This window comes from Anticarsia gemmatalis, chromosome 13 (assembly GCF_050436995.1).
Source record: "Anticarsia gemmatalis isolate Benzon Research Colony breed Stoneville strain chromosome 13, ilAntGemm2 primary, whole genome shotgun sequence".
In the NCBI taxonomy this organism is placed as follows: domain Eukaryota; kingdom Metazoa; phylum Arthropoda; class Insecta; order Lepidoptera; family Erebidae; genus Anticarsia; species Anticarsia gemmatalis.
In genome coordinates, this window is record NC_134757.1 from 2,189,097 (window position 1) to 2,212,818 (window position 23,722).

Below are 23,722 nucleotides of genomic sequence, written 5' to 3' on the forward strand. Positions count from 1 at the left end.
TATTATAAACTTCGTCTTTTATAATATAGACATTAAAAGTACAAATTGCTTCAATATGCAAGTCTAGTCAGTGATTTATATGGACTTATGCTAATTGTTTTGACGTGGGTTGTTGCAAAGGTTAGGTAATATAAGTAGGTAATGATTATATTATGACAAAGAGCAACGTACCAACGACACAGCTGGAAAGACCATTTATTAAAATACTTTGAGAGGGTAGTTAGAAATAAAACTTCAAAGCTGTTGGTTTTGATCGTTCAAGATTTGTCTTCAACGCACAATCTTAGAACAATAATGATAGAAAAAAAATTTGCTAAGTTGGGATTTCTGTTAGTCCCTTTTTTGTGAGACGGGCGACGGATAGTCTGTAATCTACGCTATACTATGTATATTTATTTATTTATTGTACTTTTACAATTTACCTTAATCTATTAACTAGTTTATACTCGCCAAACTTATTAGTTTAACGACGAGAATGCGCAATCAACACCGAATATACCTACTGTTTAACCTGAGAAATCTTAACACTAGAACGAATGGGCGGACAAAATCTAAGATGCATCAGTTTTGTCTGCATCTGTCTGTCGAACAGTTAGGCAACGTCTGCCCACACAATATTCAGCCGCAATGTCACGTAAGTGAAAGGTGCAGACCACCTGAATGCTGAACAAAAATATCTATTGTGCTCGTATACAGATTATCACAGCAATTTCCGTTTATCTGTTGACCTATTTTTAGAATAATTTACTTTGAAAGTTGATTTCACGGATAACTTTTAAAATTTTAAATTCGCGAGAATGGATTTTGTTCAAGACTCATTGGTAAATTTAATAAAATAATGCTTACCTGTTGAATATAGGAAACCAAACGTAGAGCTTCGACTTCAAAGTAGGCCTTCAGTTTGAAAATAGTAGAAACGTGAAGTGTTTTAGTTTAGAAACAGCACAAGTCCTAACAACTTTTCAATTGTAGTGGTGTTTGAGAAAATACAGCACTTTGCAGATTCCTGTAATAAAAAATCAAAGCTGTTTTCTTCATAGACGAAGCTCAATAGCAATTTGATACAAAAATGACAGACTATATACCTACGGCTAAACAAACTAGGTACCTTTTTAAGCTATAATAAACCGATATAGCCCTTGGGGGTTCACGATACTAACGGTAAGTACAAATGCTCTGCATGCATAAACAGCAATTAGATAGCGGAGTATGCTTAGAAGCTTCAAGCCAAGCAACATTAATGGTTGGATTAAAAGCAAGTAAGCATTTTACATTCAAAAATACGTTGTAGCCAAATTGTTAGATAAGCCAATTGTTCTCAAATACAATAACATTTAACATGCAATAAGGGCGTTAAAATTTTGTGAGAGCAATTTGCTAAAAATACACAGCTTAGCAGCATGATTGATACTTACTTGATTACCTTTGAAACGGTGTAAAGTTCATAATCTTCTTTTGTTGATGTCTTCTCTGTGTGTCTTCAATTAAAGGGATACAGTTCTTCTCGATTCCCACCGAAATTCTCTATTATATCCTTCTGAATGTACCTAGAATAACGTAATACTATTGCCATGATATAGAACAGAGAAAGTAATTATACATTATTAAAGTAATTACATAAATTACAACTTTGAATCTAATACTTATCACGCTTGTTAAATTGTGCCTCGTAGCGAAACTGTACATAAAAATATTTTCATAAATAATATTTTTAGTACAAAAAAATATATTACACAGAATTTGCCTATTTTCATATTATTCTTAATACTGCAGAACTTACAGTGTGCTATATTAATGGTATTTTACATCGCATAACAAATAAACAGTAAATCAAAAGTAAACAATAGTTTTTCACTTATAGATAGTACCCTCTTATTCATGACAATATATGAAGTTATGAAATGAAAGGCTTATAAAGAGTTTTGTTTCTTTAACTCCTTAGCGAAAAGAAAAAGCATATTATAGTAGTTGGTTAACTAAAAAAGTTTACAGTGTATTTATGAATTAGAGGGTTAAGTTTTCAATTCCATTCATAGTAAGTATCCAAACATCCATTTACACCTAAATAAAACGCGAAAATTCACCGTCATCTGTCTCGTTTAATATCAAAATAAATAATTTAACGGATACATCATCAACCTGGCAGTCGCTCACCCCATCATAACCCTGTCAGTTTCACATTAATTATTATTTATTTTACGTATTGTGCGTTACACGTGTTTTTTCAAGAGAACATAAAGTTTGGACGTCGAGAAACTTTTTGAAAATGTTAAAGATGGCTGCTGACGGTTTAGTTTCTTCTTGAACTGAATTTTTTTTGGGTCTACCAGCAGTAAAAAAAACGCGTTTTCAATAGATAGATTCGGTTTAAATTAACGATCAGCACTCTTTAGTAAGGCCGGACCTAAATGCAAAAGCGTACCAATGTCAAGAAAAAAAAAAAAAAAAAAAAAAAAAAAAAATATTCATGAAAAGTGCATCATACTCACTCATTGTCTTTTCTTAGGTTCCAATGTTATTCTCAAATAAATCGATAATTGATAGATTAAAACTGAAACTTTTACACAGTCAAACCTTGAAAAACCCTACGTTACTATCACGATGGGATGAGCAACATTATCTTACAATACACTCATATTACCATTACACTAGAATCTTCAAATAGTTAAACTACTCATTTACGTGTACTTACAAATATTACAAAGCAAACCCGCGGGATATTGCTAGCTTATTATACATACACTATGATAATTATATTGTAGCTGCAAAAAATGTAAAATTTAAAGAAGTATTTTTATGACATAAAAGCAATCGCTTGCAAAAACTCCTGATTTTTGTAGAAACTTCATAATATTGATCCTTATTAAAAATATTGTGTGTTTCAGTAGAGTTTATTTTGATGTTTTGTTTTTTTTTATGCCATATGCTTTCATTTATATAGATTCTTCTATTACTTCAAAATTTACAATTACTTGGATATAAATCTGTAATGTTGAACGTTTTGGTATAAATAAATAAATATAGCAAAGTCTACTATTTCAAGTCAAGTCAATGCCTTCTGGCAGCTTGATCAACTTTGTCACTAGGTTAACCACTAACCATAAGAATGAATAATTAATGTGGTATGTCAAAATAAAGTGATTAACGTCTAAATGTAAAAGCAAGCGATTACTACCAACTTCAGAGGTTAAGTGCTGCTAACTGAAAGGCATGTACGAAATAAAACAAATAAATAAAATCAACTAATTTAATTTGCTAGGGAATGTTCTACGCTAGAATTAAACTAAAAAACTTACTACTTATAAACGAAAAATGTGCCTAAAATGAAAATAAATAACTAATTAAATGTTAAACTTAAGGAACATCAGCTGAACACGTAACTTGCACTTTTGAAAATTAAGGATATTGCGTTAAGAGAATAGTGACGTCATAGAATCATTTATTTTACCCAATGAGACGGTCGCACGTGAGAAACGTATACGTGCGCGTGCACAAATAATATAACGATACTAAAAAATAGCGAAGTCATCCAATCATTCGTTTACTATTTTCTTAATGCAAACAAGGATTTTCTGAGGTACATTTGGCGAGAGTTTATCTAATCAATAGCGTATAAACTCATATAAAAAACGCAATTAAAAAGAGAAACTACCGTTAAATGTACTCAGAACCGGGAAATATATCCCATATTAGAACTTTAAATCGACAATGCTCAGACCAGCTGTGGTTTTGTTTTCAGTTACGTGTGCAAAGCTTTATCTCGGCTACATGATACAGTCACACCGCGCTTTTCATTATAAATTATACTACCTTCAATAATGCATTTAAATACTGACATGTACGTGAATGTGTATCTCGTGAATTTTTCTTTTTCAGTACTTACGGTTTCACCACTTGAAGCTAGGACTTGCTACATACATATTTCGTTCGGCGTTAATCGGTCTAGCTGAGCGGCAAAACAGAATATGTGTAGATGAATCCGATCGGCACAAGCCGAACAAGTGAGTCGAGTCGGTTTTGTTGTTCGATAAATATTGCCGAACCGAATGTGCGTAACAAGTTGAAGAAATAAGATGCAGAAGTGTAGGAACTGAAAAAGTAAGTTGTTGCTGAAAGGAATACTCTGCTTTCTTTACCAAATAGACGAGTAAGACTGAATCGAGTAGCCGAGTAATCAAGAAATCTGTATCATGTACCTGTTTAAGAAAACTGAACTCTTACAATGATAAGAGAGTCTGAATACTAAAAACTTATTTGTACAGTCAAAATCTCCTTTTCTCAAGTACACGTTAACGTTATAAGGCCTGATTCACCAGAATGAATTGTCTATCCGAAAAAAAATCAGATATTTTATCAGATTGTTTTAAAAAATTGTTTGAATTTTAAAATTAACTTATGATATTAATACTTTAGACTTTATAGTTGGTACCGGCTTTATTGCAATGGGAAGTCACCCGATGATAGAAAATCAGCCCTTATTTTAGTCAACAGATTCCATTGTATATTAAACTATCTATCTATTATTCTAAAAGTTAATTATCATAATATAATCCAACAACTTAGTAGAAAGCCTTGTACGCACGGCTTTCGTATGTACGACTTATTCTGAATTTAGATCATCAGTGACCCGCAGACTTATGCAACTGACGGTTTGATACAGCTACTGTGTTCTGAATAAATTTTGCATACTTAGACTCTATACTAAGTTGTCGAGCTATAGTAATTTTTAATACAATCCTATCTAACGTTGGACACCAAACGATTAACTTTGGTGTAACATTATACTATTGGCAGAATATTGATCTCATAGGTATAAAAATAAATCACAAGTATCAATTACTTCTAGTCATAGTATAAAGCAGTGACATACATGAAATTGTGACAATAGTGGTTTGTTTTCAAAGATGAAAACCATATTTTTAAGATGTTATTATCAATGTTGTTAATTAAAATCTCATTCTCTGCTTCTTGTTGTCGTCAGATTTTACGAATAAAGCACATAGGTGGATTCTTTGAACACAAAAAATCCAAAATCTATGCGCAAATGATATTAATTATAATACTCCGTAGATATTTGCTAATGTGGTGATAAATCTGTTTCAGTATAAAGTGTAGGTATGATGAAGTTTCTACAAAATCCGTCCCATATTTTTTTATAAACGGCGAAATAAAGGCTTATCTTTTAGGCTTTCTTTAATATAAATTGCAGGCTTACATTTACAAAATTCTAGATAACACGAAAGTGCAAATTAATCACGAATTATAAACAATTTCATTAACAGCTGAGTTTTTCATAGTCAGAAAGTTTTATTCAATTATAAATTATTAATTCAACAATTAATTCTCCTATCTCCATACAACGTCTATCCGAATCATTGTTAAGTATCTAATATCTTATTTGTATGACAATAATAAGTAATATAATGAATATGACAGCAGAATTAACTTGAATATTCATATTACTTCGGATTTCTCGATGTTTCGGCACATGTTACACTGGCCCTGATCGCAAGCTGAGAGAAGAAGCAAGGTGAATAAAAATATTCCTAAAAAAACTATCCAACTATGTAAAACCAGCTTTAAGACTATAGCCTAACTTTACAGCCTACCCGCGTACATAATATCTTACATTGTTATATAACGAGTTCACTGAACAATTTATTTCTAAATCGCGTATACATTTTTACAAGTTTCATGTTGATCTAGTTGCTTGTTTAGAAACGTAACAAATAGATTTCTAGCGGAATAATAAATAATGTAAAAAAAATATCTCCTCCGGGCTATGAGAGTAAGGGAATAGAGAGTGTACCTGTGTATGTATTGTGGACACTATAAACAAAGTCCTGCATAGTTGGCTGGTTTCAATGAAACTGGACGCGGTAGCCGAATGTCAAGATACTAATATGTCAAAATAACTGCAAGGTATGACATCTTCAAATGAATATTACCGTAGGTGCGTGTATGTGTACGTATACGCATCAGTACGTACACCTGCCGCAAGTATTACATTACGTTTCTAAAAAAGCAAAGAAGTTTAGGTGGTTAGGAATCAAATATCTAAATACTATTATAAAATCTCACTTCAGATACTCTTGAAATTCTTATACTGTTTTCACATTAGTACTAGATCTATTCTTTACATCACAATTCATTGGTATTATTTTTACATCATGATATTCAATAAGTACGTATTTTTTTATTACCGTTTAATAGAATATTGAAAATTACTGGACATAGTTTTTCCTTTATTTTTGCCAAATTAAGAATTATTCCCTAACGTCATCACCCCTATTGCAAATATACCCAAATTAGTCACTACTTCGACTCATACTAATAAATTATGTGTCCATTTGCTCCAAGAGGTTGTTGCCCGGTTTCTGAGGCACATTTAGCGGTAGTTTATCTATTCAATAGCGATAAAGCTGATAAACATGACAGTTTGAATAGATAAACTACCGCTGAATGTGCCTCGGAAACCGGGCGTTAGAAGCACATTTCCAGTTTTATGCACCTCAGACGCGAAACAATACCAATGAATTATACCATATTGAGTACTTACTTTAATACTTATTACTATTTAGCTATACCTGGGTACAAGCTGTAAGTAACATTGTAAATACTATGCGCAGTCCGTTTGTAAGCTATCGTTATTTGTGGGCAATTACGTGTTGCAACTATAATACTATATAAATAAATAAAATATTTCAATTGAACTAAATATAATAAAATAATTGTCAGAAAATAAAATAATGAGTTTATTGGTCGCTCGCAGGTGAAAATTAGTATTGCGTAGCGTAAGGGCGCGTTCCCACTATGTCGTGACGACAGATAATCGTGTAGTTTTAAGTGTCGTGGCTCATATGTTTAAATGGAGGTGTTCACATATAGAACGACACGACTTACTGTCATCTACGACATTTTTTTGCAGTGACGACAGATTATCGTGACAGAGGGGACGGCTAGATACGACAGTCGTAAAACGATTATAAAATGTCGTCGCGATCCAATGGGAACAGCTAGATACGACAGTCACTACACGATAACAATTTTTGACGACATAATTCGTTATAATGGGAACAGCTAGAGACGACATTTGAAGTACACGACTATCTATCGTCACGACATAGTGGGAACGCGCCCTAAGGCGTTGCTAAATCTGACTTAAGGCAGTATACGGCCTTTCGTACACGAGGTTACGCAAATCTTTGATACTCAAAGATTTCAGGCTTCAGACGACGACCGCCATACAATCTAGTCGCGGGACAAATGTCGGCGACGCGATTCGTTTACGAATATCAGTGGATATGATGGTTTTTGCTACGAAGGATCTAAATTTTGTTGTGGATTTTGTATCAATTCTGGGCCTGCGTTAATATAGATTTAATTGCCCATTAAGGGTGTGTTCTGCCAAAGCGAAGCTTAGTAGAGTAAGGTCCTATTGTAGTAGGCCACATAAAATATTTCATCAAGAGACCACGAGAAAGACTTTCGTACTGTATTACAGAATAATAATTTCAGGTTTACAATAATAATCAATTAACATTTAAAATTTAATACAAGTAATCGTTGAACTCTCATTCAATTTGTTTATACTTATTCTGACCTTATTACAAAACTATATTTATATCATGTCGATATTTTATGAGAAATGCTGACATAAATTCGATGAAATCCAATTTTGTAATAAGGTTTTTTCTTAACTGTTTAAATACTTAATAATAACGACATTTAACAAATAAATAATGTAACTCATTCAAGCCAACACGCAGTGAATATTTTTTTCTATCATTTTTTAATTTAATTACAAATTGATCATTTACGTATGCAAAACACATTAATCGTTGCCCATAAATAAGAAATAAACATTCTCTTTTTAATAATTTGATTGTCAAATAAATTTGAATTTACGAAATTTGCTTTAACAAAAAATTTAAGCCCAAAATAATGTAGTAATAATTTTTTTCACTGTTTTTATTGTGCATCAGCAAATTTACAAGCATGTTTATATTGTTTGAGAAGCTCTATCTACAGTTAACTTGTAACATTTATAGTTTATACACTGGCAGAGTATCATGTAAGGCAAAGTACATTGTAATTCCATGTTACGATAAAAACCATCGTATATGGTGAAATTAAACTTCAGTTATAGGTAAACAAATAGGTAAATTAACCACTTACCATTCAATTATTGAACTATTATATCTTTACCTATATTTTTCCTGTGAATTGATGAAAATATATAGTACTGGTCTCGATAATTACTTAACCATATGAGCAAGAATACCCATGTAAGATATATAAACTAAAATGTATTAAGTTGACTAACCCTCGGTTCCTGAAGTGCATTTAGAGGTAGTTTATCTATTAGTGTTTAAACTCAAATAAAAAAAACAGTTTGAACAGATAAACTACCGCTAAATGTGTGACAGAAACCGGGCATTAAGCATATTAATTACATAGAACTTATTTTCAAAAGGTGACTTTTTCTTTATTGACATTTAAACTTATTGTGACAGTCAAACTACTGAATTGGAACTATTTATATAATTTGTAGAGAAAAAATTAAATTAAAAATACGCTTGAATCTCACTGAAGCTTTATTCCACCATATACACGTAGCTTTTCGGAATAAACAAACTGTGTGTAATGAATCAGTCTATATATTGTACAATATTAACACTATGTCACATGTTTGGTCGGGTGGCCGTGTTGGTCACTGTTTGGTCAAACGTTGGCCCAACTCGCTGGGACGGGGCGCGGCGGTGCATCATTTGTTCGGTGATGTTAGACCCAGCGCGGCTGACAGCAGCCGGACTACGTTCTTTTGTTCGTGGGCTTCGTTTTCTGTAGATAGAAATAATATAATTTAATACTGATGATTGGTCGTTAGTATTATGGCATATCGGTTACGATGCAAGTTTTGCCTTTGCCATTACTGTAGACCAAGAATTCGAGGGCTTGACTCGGATTTCTATATCGCACAACTTAATAAAATGGCGTATATGCATAATGTACGTGCACGCGTTTGCGTACATATACGTACCTACGTTTTTAACATACAATTACTAAAATTGACACTCCCAAAATAAGAAAACACAAAATCTCTATTACATAAACATTACTCTCGAAAACATTTTCAAAAGTCACAATAAACGAAACAATGTTTCAAAATTCAACTTCGAGTAGAAGAAAGCTTTTGCTAAAAATGAATAAACCAGTTAGTTTACCATCAGCGCCGGTGACGTGTTTCTCCAGGTTAAGTTTCTCCTGCGCCACCTGGTAGATGCCCTCCTCGATGGTGCCGCAGCTCAACAGCCGGTATATCGTCACGGGCCGCGTCTGACCCATTCTGTGGCATCTGGAACACAACAAGCATTTTTACACACTGAACTTTTAGTACATTATACTATTACTATACTTTTAGGCTATCTCCAATGCCCATTGTACAAAGATTTGTACACACGACTGTCTAAGTTTCTATTGAAAGAGTAGTCTTGCAAGTCAATATCTCGGTCTCTTTTCTTTCTGTCGAGGCGAGGTTGATGGTTCTGTACGTTTATGTATTTAGATAGCAACGCCTACTAGTGAGGTGCTAGGTTTGACTTACACATCAAGGTGAAATGATTATTGAGCAACAAATTGCGTAATTTAAATCATTAAAGTTTCTTAAAGAGTATATGTATATATGTATTTAGTATTCTTACCTGTCCTCAGCCTGTTTGTCATTGTAAGGATTGAAGTCGATGTCGTGAATGATGACCGTGTCGGCAGCCGTCAGGTTGATGCCGAGCCCGCCCGCCTTCGTCGACAGCAGGAACGCGAATATATCCTCCGAGTTGTATTGATCTATTAGGTCTTGTCTGAAAACAATTACATAATAATTAATCTATATTATCTTATCTTCCTATGAGAACTACGTTTGTTGGGATACAGCAAACCAAAGTAAACAAAAAAATTCACCGCCTAGAGAAGTCTTTAGTGAACATAAATATTATCTACAAAGGTCAGCAAAAATAAATAAAATAAATTTATAAGATATAAAAAGCTCATGGGACACAAAACGGTTATTATAGATAACACAAATATTTGTTTGCATGCGAATTCAGAACCTGTCATCGAATTTAATTGACTGATCCTTTATTTATCGATTCATAGAAAAATAAATATGTAAATCTAAGGTTCAATATTTTGGTCGAAACTCCAACTAACCTCTCAGTGACAGCGGTGCTTCCGTCAAGCCTGAGATAGCGGTACCGCCGTATAGTGAGGTAGGGCTCGAGGATGTCCAGCATCATGGTGAACTGGCTGAAGATGAGCACGCGGTGCCCGTCCGCCTTCAGCCGCGGCAGCATCTCGTCCAGCTTCTGGAACTTGCCCGAGTCCAGGATCAGGTGCTCTGGCACTGAGAATGAACTTATACACTGCAAACAGAAAAATAACGTGTTAGAAATTATTTCTTATGATATAATAAACTATGAATAACGGATTGAACTATACAGAGCCCAGACACAAAATATCACAATGTTCGAAGTATTCGCGACCTACAAGCTAATCCATAAGATAAGATGGAGAGTCCAACTATACTCTTTAAAATATAGCTTGATTAAAATGACAGTTCTAAGCAAAACAGAGCACACAACTTTGTAGTGACGTCTAACGAGTATTACAAATTGAAACACGAAAAATCTGTCTTATCTAGCATTATAACTATTTTTTAAATACAGATCCTCAATAAGAAATCAGAATAATTCAATACAATCAGCCTTTAAACTAAAAATCACTACTATTTTCTTTAGTCTTAAAAATAAACCTAATTGTGTCTCCTCACTAAATTTTTGCAACATGACGTAGCCTTGTAGAGAGGTTGCAAAAATTTAGTGAGGAGACACAATAGATAAGAGTAAATCATCTGATTAATCGTTAATCGCGAAGTACACTCTGATACTATTCGTGACCAAGAATTAATAATTAATCTCCAAGATTGTTCCAGCGATTCTGATGATAGCGATGAGGATGATACTGATTTAGGATGCGCACTATTAACTGCGCATCCTATATTACTATCATCTTCATCCCTATCATCAGAATTGCACCATTAACTGAATAAATTAATTTTATTTAACTTTAATTTCATTGTTTTATTTAATTGATCCTAATTAATACTAAACTAGGAGAGGTCTCCGTGCGGTGTTTAAAGTAGGGCTGGTCGTCCTATACGAATTTGCTTAAACAATAAGATTCACAACAACAATTCGTAAAAAGCTAATTCAAAAATAATTGAATCGAATATAATTATTTTAGATTCGATTTTTTCGCTATCGATTTTGATCAATACTTCTACAACCCTAGTCAAAACAGTTTGACATCTGTCATTCTAATCAAGCTATATTTTAAAGACTATAGTGGAAATAACATTGCGAAGGCCGGGATATACCAGGTATTTCCGAATTGTTGATGAGTTTTATCCCAAAGACACAAATGTATTTTTGTTTTATCTAACAATATTTTTTCCCTATTTTCGTTAAATACGTTAGGGCTGAATTATAGCATTTCACTTCTAATGAATTCAACAATATGCCTCAAACGAATCTACGACTTTATTCACGAATAAAATATACACGCTATGTTACACTTATGTAAGTTACATTATGATTCTTTTCTTCGTAGCTAAACTGTCGAAATGGAGAACATTATTCTCTTGAATAAATAAGTTAGTTAGTAGTTTTTCAAATACCATAAAAATAAGTATAAAAATATACTTACATTATGCGAGAGCGTGAGCTGATGTATCTGAAAGTCAGAGAGGCACATGAGGTCCTCCCAGGCGTACTGCTCGTTCTTCTCCTTGTAGGAGGGGTCGCGGGCCAGGCGCCGCGCGATCTGCCGCACCTGCTCGTCCTGGTAGTGGTAGCGCAGCAGTAGCGGGTGGTTGGCGAGCTTGCGCATGTCCATCATCATCGCCATGCCGCTCTGCTCTGTTGTTGCGTGGATCTGGGAAGAGAAGGTACGGTTTATGAATGTCCATAGTTAAAGAGAAATTAAATAGATACTAAAAACCGTAGACTGGACGAAATAAATACATAATATCACGCCTTTTTCCTATAGAGGTAGGCAGAGACCACTTGGTACGATCCTTACAAACTTCCCTTTAAACGAAATAATTGTTCAAGTATGGTTGAAGTTGTTGAAGCCAATCATATTTATCTACAAAAAAAAATCATCATTCATCCTGCAGTCCGCGTCCCAGTTTGTTATATTTATGTTATGTTACAGAAACCCAAAAAGGTGGGGTATTTTACACCTCTACCTTCATCTTCGAAAATAACAAAGAATAAATAAAGTAAATAAATGTATCTACTGACCGTGCCATCCTTAGCTGAGAATCCCGCAATAAGTTCCTGGTACAGTTGGTTCTGCCTGCTGGACATGGGGCAGAGCTCGCGGTGGTTGGTCTTCTTGGGCAGGTCCTGCAGCACGTCCCGCTTGAGGCGCCGCAGCACGAAGGGCTTCATGATGCGCTTGGCCTGAGTTATCTGACTCTGCTCGAACGGAGGCTCGTCGTCTTCGCCGTTTACCGCCGATTTAGTTGTTTTTGATTTCTGAAATTGTATCATATTTTGTTTTATGTTTCGCATGCTTGTGCCTTGTAAGTTAGGGCCACGAAAATGTTGTATGAATATGTTTAACTTTTTAATTGGTAGTATAGATCGGAAACGTGCACGTGACCCATGCGTGTACATTGCGTATACGATGGTTGATTTTAGTATAGTGTATATTAATGTAAAATTTAAATATCCGATTGTATTAGGAACAAAAAGTCCAATTATATACGGACTGCAACACCGCATCAATATAAAAAGACTGTCAAAACTTTGTACCATAGACTCACATTTTCTACAAAAATATACATTAAAAACGCTGTAAGTGGGGTAGGAAAAGCTCCCACCTTATAGTATGGTATAAAGGCAGTTAAGAAATGTAACTCACAGCATTCTTCTGGAACAAGCTCTTGAGATCGTCCGTCTTGCCGGAGAACATGTGCGGCATCACGAAGCACAGCAGAGACATCAGCTCCAACAGATTGTTCTGTAGCGGCGTGCCCGTCAGCAGTAGACGATGCTTAGACTGAAAGAAACCACAATATCCAAGTGTCAACATGACGACCTAAATGATTTGATTTTGATATACATATTAAATAGTAACAACTTTTTTTGTTTATTTGCAAATGTATTATATTGAACTCTCGGGAAGTAGGTTGTACATTATATTGATGAAAGTCACTTTTGATTGAGTATTCTCATATTTCCAGTCTATGTTTCGTGATATTTAGAGATTTAGTTCACTAATATTAAGTAGCTTTGTGGCAAACCGTTAATGTTAGTAAGAGGTTAATTCAGAGCTATCAACTATCAAGAATTCAATAAGCAAGTAATTATTCACATAAAAAAGGTAATCAGAATTTGTGGTGTACCTTAATCTTGAGCAGGTTATCGTACCGCTGCGTGGACATGTTTTTAAGCATGTGCGCCTCGTCGTATATCACGTAGTGCATCGGCGTGATGCGGAACATCTTGCGCTCCTCCGGACAACTGTTCACCATCGTGTATCTGCAAATAACACGAGAAGATTTATTTGATTGATGGAGGAATGCCTCAGGGTTTATACTACGAATACCTATAGACTATTTAAATATCTATCGTTCGGTGACATTACTCATAAATATGCTTAAAAATAATCTAGAATAATAACATGAGATTTTAAATTTAATTAGGGTAATACCCTGCTTTTAACTTGAACTCATTTATGTTCCGATTATTGTATTTACTTCAAATTTACTCCGGTCACTTCGTGTTATAACGTGGTATTACTCAAATTTAAAATGGTACCCCATTTAGTCACGATTCTTTTTTGGGAAAAATAGGGAGGTGGGAGGTGACGTCTAAGATTTAAGTTAACTTTAGCACGAAACCTATTCGTGGCTAGTTAGTTAACTGAAGTATACTAACGTGGTGAGCACAACGTCGACATCGTCGAGCCCGCGCGCGTACTGTATCCGCAGCTGGCGGCGCTCCTCGGGGTGGCCGTAGTACTTGCTCACGGTCTAGCTAGTTAACTGAAGTATACTAACGTGGTGAGCACAACGTCGACATCGTCGAGCCCGCGCGCGTACTGTATCCGCAGCTGGCGGCGCTCCTCGGGGTGGCCGTAGTACTTGCTCACGGTCTAGCTAGTTAACTGAAGTATACTAACGTGGTGAGCACAACGTCGACATCGTCGAGCCCGCGCGCGTACTGTATCCGCAGCTGGCGGCGCTCCTCGGGGTGGCCGTAGTACTTGCTCACGGTCTAGCTAGTTAACTGAAGTATACTAACGTGGTGAGCACAACGTCGACATCGTCGAGCCCGCGCGCGTACTGTATCCGAAGCTGGCGGCGCTCCTCGGGGTGGCCGTAGTACTTGCTCACGGTCTAGCTAGTTAACTGAAGTATACTAACGTGGTGAGCACAACGTCGACATCGTCGAGCCCGCGCGCGTACTGTATCCGAAGCTGGCGGCGCTCCTCGGGGTGGCCGTAGTACTTGCTCACGGTCTAGCTAGTTAACTGAAGTATACTAACGTGGTGAGCACAACGTCGACATCGTCGAGCCCGCGCGCGTACTGTATCCGCAGCTGGCGGCGCTCCTCGGGGTGGCCGTAGTACTTGCTCACGGTCTAGCTAGTTAACTGAAGTATACTAACGTGGTGAGCACAACGTCGACATCGTCGAGCCCGCGCGCGTACTGTATCCGCAGCTGGCGGCGCTCCTCGGGGTGGCCGTAGTACTTGCTCACGGTCTAGCTAGTTAACTGAAGTATACTAACGTGGTGAGCACAACGTCGACATCGTCGAGCCCGCGCGCGTACTGTATCCGAAGCTGGCGGCGCTCCTCGGGGTGGCCGTAGTACTTGCTCACGGTCTAGCTAGTTAACTGAAGTATACTAACGTGGTGAGCACAACGTCGACATCGTCGAGCCCGCGCGCGTACTGTATCCGCAGCTGGCGGCGCTCCTCGGGGTGGCCGTAGTACTTGCTCACGGTCTAGCTAGTTAACTGAAGTATACTAACGTGGTGAGCACAACGTCGACATCGTCGAGCCCGCGCGCGTACTGTATCCGCAGCTGGCGGCGCTCCTCGGGGTGGCCGTAGTACTTGCTCACGGTCTAGCTAGTTAACTGAAGTATACTAACGTGGTGAGCACAACGTCGACATCGTCGAGCCCGCGCGCGTACTGTATCCGAAGCTGGCGGCGCTCCTCGGGGTGGCCGTAGTACTTGCTCACGGTCTAGCTAGTTAACTGAAGTATACTAACGTGGTGAGCACAACGTCGACATCGTCGAGCCCGCGCGCGTACTGTATCCGCAGCTGGCGGCGCTCCTCGGGGTGGCCGTAGTACTTGCTCACGGTCTAGCTAGTTAACTGAAGTATACTAACGTGGTGAGCACAACGTCGACATCGTCGAGCCCGCGCGCGTACTGTATCCGCAGCTGGCGGCGCTCCTCGGGGTGGCCGTAGTACTTGCTCACGGTCTAGCTAGTTAACTGAAGTATACTAACGTGGTGAGCACAACGTCGACATCGTCGAGCCCGCGCGCGTACTGTATCCGCAGCTGGCGGCCCTCCTCGGGGTGGCCGTAGTACTTGCTCACGGTCTAGCTAGTTAACTGAAGTATACTAACGTGGTGAGCACAACGTCGACATCGTCGAGCCCGCGCGCGTACTGTATCCGCAGCTGGCGGCGCTCCTCGGGGTGGCCGTAGTACTTGCTCACGCGGAGTGACGGGCACCAGCGAGCCAGCTCGCTGCTCCAGTTGTCTGCAATGATATTAAACATTCAATAATTTGCCTTAACCTATCAAGACGCTTCCAAACTGGGACTGACCTCCGGTTTCTGAGGTACATTTACGGCGTTTGTCCACCGCCGCCGTTAACGTCACGTCACCGAGAAAAAATGACGGCGCCGAAGTAGCGGTGCATACATTTACATTAAAGTACTTTAGCCGCTTGTCCACCGCACAGCCGTCACCCGAGCGCCGTCATACCGGCCGTCGAGATTGCGAGTACATCGGCGCGATCGCTAGATCGTCGCCGAGATTTAGACGGGCTGATGTGCCGGCGATACAAAACACATATGAACTTGTCCACCGCCGCCGTCACCGTCGCCGTCTCACCGTACAAACTAAACCAGCAAAGTCGGTCCGGTGACGGCGGCGGTGGACAAACGATCGCCGTCACGTCATATTATACTCGGCCGGAAATAATCTTGTTCTCGGTGACGGCCCGGTGACGGCGGCGGTGGACAAACGCCTTTAGCGGTAGTTTATCTGTTCAGAAGCGTTTAAACTCATATAAAAAGCCAAAGCATCGTGTGGTTAGTGGTCATCGTAGTGTCAATGTTTTTCAGGCCACCCGAACGTTAATATATGGTTTTTAAGTTTAATAGGCAATCAGGTATATGATAGGCCTTACCTAACGTAGAAGCAGGTACTACAATAAGATGCGTGCCCCTCGCTTGGCCGGTCTCCTTAAGATGCGCGAGGAAGGCGATCACCTGCACGGTCTTGCCGAGCCCCATCTCATCAGCTAGGATGCCCGACACACCCTGCTTGTGTAACACGGCGAGCCAGTTGAGTCCTACTAGCTGGTAGGGGGCTAGTTTTAAGCTGTAAGAAATAGAAAGAATGTTTCATATATTCTGTAAGGAAACTGGAAACTTAAAGATTGAAGTTATTAATAATATAAACAAAAGTTTAGCTACTATTTCATATTGAAGTTTGAGCGATACTCATGAAGCATGGTTATGGCACTTTGCGATTATGTCATCGGTACAGAAATTTACAACTACTCGATGGTATCCAATTGTTCCAAGCCGTCCGAAAGAAGTAGATACTGTAAAATAGTGTGCTTTTACCACTGTCTACTGATGCTATATCAACATCTTATAATATAATGATATTATATTAATACGTTACTTAACCGAATACTCAAAGAAGTCAAAATGTACCAAAACATTACACTGTAATCCTAATATAAGGCTGTTTTTACCCATCTGAAATATGCGAGTGCGACCTATTCTATAAAATAAACAATAAACAAAAGAAAGAGGTATAATACATACCTAGAGTCCAATATAGAAGGTTGCTTGAGCCTGCCGGCGCCGGCCGCGACCGCCGCCTCTAACTGCTGCGCGAGTCCCACGCACTTCTTCATGAGACGCTGAATATTGTTGCGAGTAGTCAGCAGTTCCTGCGTAGAGTTCAACAGCTCTGTGCTCAGCATCTTGTTGCTGTTGAATTTCTCCACCTACAATATATACAAATTGATTAATTACTTGGTTACCTAGTACCAGCAGTACCAGCAGTACAAACTTACTTATAGTACCATCTCACTATAAGTAAGTTTGAAGATTTCCGTTACATATTTACTTCTGAGTAACAGATGGAATGCGAACCCACTTCCTCGTCATTTTAAGACCGATACCTTACTTATTTAACTGCCACGCCTCCACATAAAGTTAAAAACTTGGGATGGTACCACATAGTATCTTTAGAAATTGTATAATATAATTGGACGAGTTTGATTGCCAGATAAAGCAGGTGCACATCCTGATAAAAATAAATCTCTTATTCCGCAACTACATATTCAGTTCATTTCTGATACATTTTGCGACACAGCAAAAGATGTAGGGTAGACCTAAAAATACATCTTGCGTAAAAAACTTGTGAAGGAAGAAAAAAATGCATAAAATTCTGCACTTGTTTTGCTAAATCAGTCAAATTTCCAACTACTCACCATGTCCACCCATCCTTTGAACGGCCTCTGCGCCATGATAGCCTCAGCCTTCTTCTGCGAGCACCCGCTGAGCAGCGAGAGTTCATTCATGTTGCTAGTGTTGAGGAACTCAAACACTTTCTTCTTGTCACCAATCAGGTCATCTGTGACCTCATTGTCTGAATCCTCACTGGAAAATACAAGTAAGTTGTAGATTATATTTTTCTTTCTCTCTTAGCTAGTTAGAATAGCTCTTGGTTTTAAAATTAATCCTATATCACCAAACCTATTAATAGAACTATTCTTTATATGCACCAAGTAATAATTCTAAATGTAATTTCATGCAATCCATAATAGCTGGTCATGTAGAAGTTGTGTGACAACTGCTTGATTCTTTGAGGTATGTTGTGTAATGGATAAAAACCACCAAAAACTAATTATAAATTGTCTTAGACTGCATCATCAATTAATAAAAGAAAGTGGCTGTAACAGCATATTATTATGTCTATATTGTACGTACCTATCATAGACCCTATCATCCTTCCCTTTCCTGACACCATAGTCATCGTCCTCGCTGCCACTGCTGCCTCTCCTCGCTCTCCCGCCTTGAGCCTCTAGAGGCTTCCTCACCACGGCAGCAGGCCTCGGCCCACTAGTCACCCTCACAATGCCCATATTCGTCATAGGCCTAGGCTTATGACCTGACACACCGGGCCGGGTACCGAACCCGTAGTTGGGGGTAAAAGAGTTGGTACTTTTATCATTGGTCTCTGGGTCGTATTTGAGAAGCTCGTCCCTGGCCCGCTCTTCACTCCAGCCTTGTTTTACTAGTGTGTTTTTTACGAACTGTAGACAATGAAATTATTTATATTAGTAAACAGTAAAAAACTGGTCTAAACAACTTTATTATAATGTCATTGATTGAACAGAATAATTTCTCTGTTTATTAGAATCTCACAACACAGTAGAAAGCATTGGAACGCCTTAATTAGTAATTGAAGTATTGCTAAAAAGAAGCTGTAGCAAACAGGGTACTGTCTATCACATAAGTTTGTGAAAGAATTATGTTCAAAATTGTTAATTTTGTTTACCTCCGCCATCCGCGTATGTTGCATACGAGGCTTTCTACTAAGTTGTTGCATTACAATGACAAATATACTATACGCTCATTTATCTTAACAATGTTATCTGTAACTAATGTAACTATTCATGACACAGCACATTTTTGTTACACACCATCTAGGTGGTCCAAGTGCTGACTACAGCAAAACAACCGGATCAGGCAAGGTGTTTATTAATAAGACTTGCTTACGCATAAAGGTATTAAAATGTTTTCGGAAATTAAATATTTGCACAGGAAAAGGCTACGAAATTGTGCTAAAATAGTAAAAACGCTACGAGAATTTTAATCGCTTATACGCTATTTGTTACTTACCCAGGAAAAATAGTGATGATTAAATAATAAAAAGCAAAGAATTTACAGTTAAAGATGTGCAGGATTGCTTGAGAAGCAAATTATCTATACACACAAATAGGGTCTAAAAGTATCCATTACCCAATGTATTTAACTATCCTGCGTACCGCCAGTCTGTCTACTTTCCTACCGTTTCCCACGTACTACGATCAAATCCCTGTGCGCTAAAGCACGACCACAACGGTACTTGTAGCAGACGGGTAATTAAGCCATTGTCGTCGAACGACAAATGCAATGAACCCTTGCTACTTGCACACTTATTTTGCTGTGATATTATAGATTAATGATTAGTTTCTAAGCATAACCGTATTCCTGTATTTGATAATCGTTAAATAATTATAATCATCGTAAGCACAATTAGAAATGTTTTTGGCAAAAATCATCATAATAGCAGTGTTTGGTCATCACTTAACTGTGATGCATACCTTATGTTAAATCTCAAGACTACTGCAGCCTTTTATTAAAACAAAATTAAACGTAAATGGAAAGTCACTCTTTAATTTAATGTAACTAATATAAGAAAAGTTAAATGATGCAGTTGGATGAGACCATATTTAACAAGGTCAAGTTATGATCAGGAATTTCCGTCATATGGATGCTATAACAAGGAAAACAAATTGATACATAACTAAGCATTATATACATTACTATTAACTCTCAATATACCTAATAGAGAATTTTCTATATGATGTTACAGAGTCCATACTTATAAAAACTTCCAACGATCTTATAACACAGATCTTAATTTCAATAAACTTGTTGTAAATATTTTTTTAAATAGCCAAACTATAAGTTGGGCTACAAAACTGTCAAGATAGTTGTAAGAAAATAAATAAATTATGAGTTTTCTGTTGCTGCTGACAGACATCTATGTCTGTACTATACTCAAGACAGTCCATACAAACTACTTAGAAAATCTAAACAGTTCTACTTACAAGAGGAGATATATCAGGAAACATTTCTAACATATTCTTGAACCTCCTCTCCTTGACCTGGGTTGTCAGCTCCACAACAACCACAGGCTTCTTGGCAGGTGACGCGGAGTCATCGGAATCAGAGTCCGGTAGTCTTATCCTTTTGTACACTATGGGACCATTCCTGGCCACAGTATTAGGTGCTGCCATCCTTATTATTTGTGATTCTAAAAATAAAAATTTAAATAAATGAGACTTGTAATTTATTGATATAATAACCTTATATTATGTGTAAGTTTGTCACTTGAATGGGTCACTATGTCTTCAATTTTAAGTTATTAAATCATATATATAATATAGTAATTAAATCATATATATAATAAGATATAATAGTACTATTGCTCATTAGTAAATAAGCTTGGTTGAGAGATATAATACATTGGGTCTCTGCTTAAAATTACCGACATTTCAAGTGACATATTCTTATATTTAATTAAAGTTAATATAATCTATTTACATGCTAACCTGAAGGCAAATAGAACAGCTGAGTTTTCTCAAAATGTTTAAGTGTGAGAGTTATAAGTAACTAGTAAGTTATGAATCACTAACTACTGCTACTTCTAATTCTAGCTTAACTACTAGGATCTAGTGTCTACTTGTAGGTCAGCTTAATCTGTAAAGGAAAATTTATTTGAAAAGTGGGTTTTGGCAAAGCACACTTTACAACATAGTCCATTGAAAATTTACATTGAGGGTTGTGTTTTACAGGGTTGAAAATTTACATTGAGGGTTGTGTCAGTAGATCAAGTTGTTGGGTTATCACCCTTGTCCATTACCCATCTACTACCTCAGAAAAAGAGGGTCTGGTCTCGGTCCAGATCCTCTAAAATGCGCAAACTAAGGCCTTAAAAATGTAACATTTTAATGGACATCAGTCAAGTGCTGCAGTAATAGAGACATGACAATCAAATGATGAACAGGGTAGTAACAGCACTGATGTTGTCATTCAGTAAAATTTGTAGTCAGGTGCTTGACAGTCAAATCTTACAGAAATAAATATACAACCTGATAAGTAAGGTAGGTAAACAGCCCTAACATTGTCATTCCACCTGATACTATGACAAATTCAATGGAATCTAGAGTATATTTTAAATCTGAGGGTATACAATAAGATGGCTACTATTAACTGTACTCAGCAAACATATCAAGTCAATTATTAAAGCTCAAGCCTGCAGACTCTCACTTTAGTTACTAGATATTGTAATTTCTTGAAAAAACCACAATGAACACTTTCATAATCTATCTGCATGTGTCAGCACACTTTCCTTTATTTACCTTCAAGTAGAATTCACTAAAGCTAACCAAGATTATTGTTACATTTGTGAATTGCACACAAAGTGATATCACATTAAAGAAAAACATGTTCCCATGACTTATTTACTTATATTCTATACCCTCCTTTATAAACCTATCTAGGAGCTCAGCTATTATTGCTCTGAGTATTATTTATGCATCTTCTTAGCAAGATGCTAAGGTGTGTTTCATTCTTTTTCAAGTAACTAGGCACTACACCAATTTAAGTAGGTACAATTTGGTGTAGGACAGTTGCCTTAGTGAAGGTTAACTCAGTATTGATAGAATAAGGTTATAGATTGATGTAATTTTTATTTGTCCTGCAGTATTAATCTTCATTGCATAATACCTAATCTAAATTACAGAAAACAGACTGAATGAAATATAACAATTATTGCTATAAAATTATAGTATAATTAAAATATTTAAGTACATCAAAAATTGAACTCTACATCACAAAATTATCTTGTGAAGTGTCAAATTAAGAAGATGGGTATTAAATCAATAACTGGACATTTGGCTCATTCCTTTATTTAAACATGGCATCAAATCTATAACATGGAATTAATAGTATTCTCTTCAGTACAATACATACTATTTTTTTATCAAAATGGAGCTGGCTGACAACAATGAACATCAATGCTTGTCTTTGTTGTAAACATCTGTTTGAAGCAACAAACATTTTTATAGACATTTTAGTTAACTGTAAAGGTTTACAGCTGGTAGTTGGCAATATTGTAAAATTTGCTATTTGAAAATTAACGTTATTATGTCCTGCGCGAAAACAAGGTAATTTCCCCAGATATTATAAGTAACATGTGGCGAAAACAAAGAAAGAAAAGGTAACTCGTAACCCTGCTAGCTCACTCGCTAATAGACGAAGGTCAATTTATAAACTAACTGCATATCGTGATGGTTGTTCGATGCAACGAACTGTCGTAAGCAAAAAACTGCTGACCACACATTTTTGTCAACAAAAAAATTGTTACTCTATTTTAGATACACCAAAATATTTTCCAAATACCATGGTCAAGGTGAGGTGCTATCATCGATATATAACCGGTATAAATCGTAATCCTTGGTAACACGGGTCACTGAACGTGGTAATCATTCCTCGTGGTATAAAGTCACACGCACGTGCTGGCTTCACCCTGACCTTGTATAATCAATAAAACCTCAATACTCACGAGAGCCTGAAGCAACTGCTGTCACTGTCACGGGGCTGCTAGGAACACCAGGACCATTGGGTTTCTTCTGGAATCTGTACTGTCTTAGAAAACTCAACACACTCGGACTTGTACCATTAGACATTTTTACACTATTACGCTAGAGCAGACAACACTTTTAATGAAAAAACAGATTATGTTCTTTGATAAAAAATACTCGTAACTTTTATGAAACAGAATCACTCCTCAGAAGCACGTCAAGAAGACAACACTACGGCCATTTTTATCCGCGAGACTGAAAATGTGAATGTAACGGGCCAATGAAATTCTATGTCATCAACTGTCATTGATAAAATTGACCAATTAAAACAATGAAAAAAATAATTTTGACAAATGACAACAATTTTTAAAGCCATGGAACAACCCAATTTAAAAACTTGATATAAAAATGTGACAATCATAAAAAAATATCAGTTATTGGTTAATTTAATCAATAAACTGCGAATAGGTAGATTTGCAGTATTAAAACGATACGTAGATTTCTAGTTTTATTAAAACAATATTTGTAGGTAATTGACGTATTTTTGTACAACGACTGTTGAGATGATGGATTAGTCTAAGTAATCGTTTCAGTTTAGACTTTTCTATGCCCTTATCACCTATGGCTACATCTATCCTGATAACAAGTGATAGGTACAAAATGCGTGTTATGAAAACAGCTGTCAAAATTCCAACTAAGCTGGTGAGTTATGAACTAACCCGCTAACCGCAAACAGTTTCAATATGTAGTGCGTCAGTTTAGCAGCAGTAGGCTTCGGCTTACTCTTGATATCCAAGGAATCCTAGCCACAAATAACAAGTTCAGTTTTTGTGCACCTATTTTAATAATTTTGCCGCATTTCCCTAGCGTGGTTGCATTGCAAAAGAAAACTGTCGTAAACTGAAATCGTTTTTATCTTTTGCCTTTATCTATCTGTCAATAACTTATGTAAAACTACTGCTAAATTGT

General features: G+C 36.9%; 1 protein-coding gene across 1 annotated transcript; it reads right to left on the minus strand.

The window, feature by feature from the left end:
* Positions 1-3,233: 3,233 nt before the first annotated feature.
* Positions 3,234-23,019, minus strand: Etl1 (SWI/SNF-related, matrix-associated actin-dependent regulator of chromatin, subfamily a, containing DEAD/H box 1). The gene is made up of 15 exons (XM_076121484.1): positions 22,735-23,019; positions 20,216-20,421; positions 18,327-18,652; positions 17,828-17,996; positions 17,154-17,338; positions 16,505-16,698; positions 15,715-15,850; positions 13,472-13,607; positions 12,988-13,125; positions 12,363-12,599; positions 11,764-11,991; positions 10,210-10,421; positions 9,705-9,860; positions 9,228-9,358; positions 3,234-8,844 (listed from the first exon to the last, which is right to left on the minus strand). The coding sequence occupies exons 1-15, from the start codon at positions 22,856-22,858 to the stop codon at positions 8,768-8,770; spliced, it is 2,655 nt and encodes an 884-aa protein (XP_075977599.1). The 5' UTR covers positions 22,859-23,019; the 3' UTR covers positions 3,234-8,767.
* Between the last annotated feature and the right edge of the window lie 703 nt (positions 23,020-23,722).

Bases quoted from the DNA above. Each gene is read 5' to 3' on its own strand.
- Etl1 (XM_076121484.1), bottom strand. From the start codon at position 22,858: ATGTCTAATGGTACAAGTCCGAGTGTGTTGAGTTTTCTAAGACAGTAC. The intron at 17,997-18,326 runs GTACGTACAATA...TGTATTTTCCAG, and splicing joins GATGATAGGGTCTATGATAG to TGAGGATTCAGACAATGAGG. The intron at 15,851-16,504 runs GTAAGGCCTATC...ATATCATTGCAG, and splicing joins AGTACCTGCTTCTACGTTAG to ACAACTGGAGCAGCGAGCTG.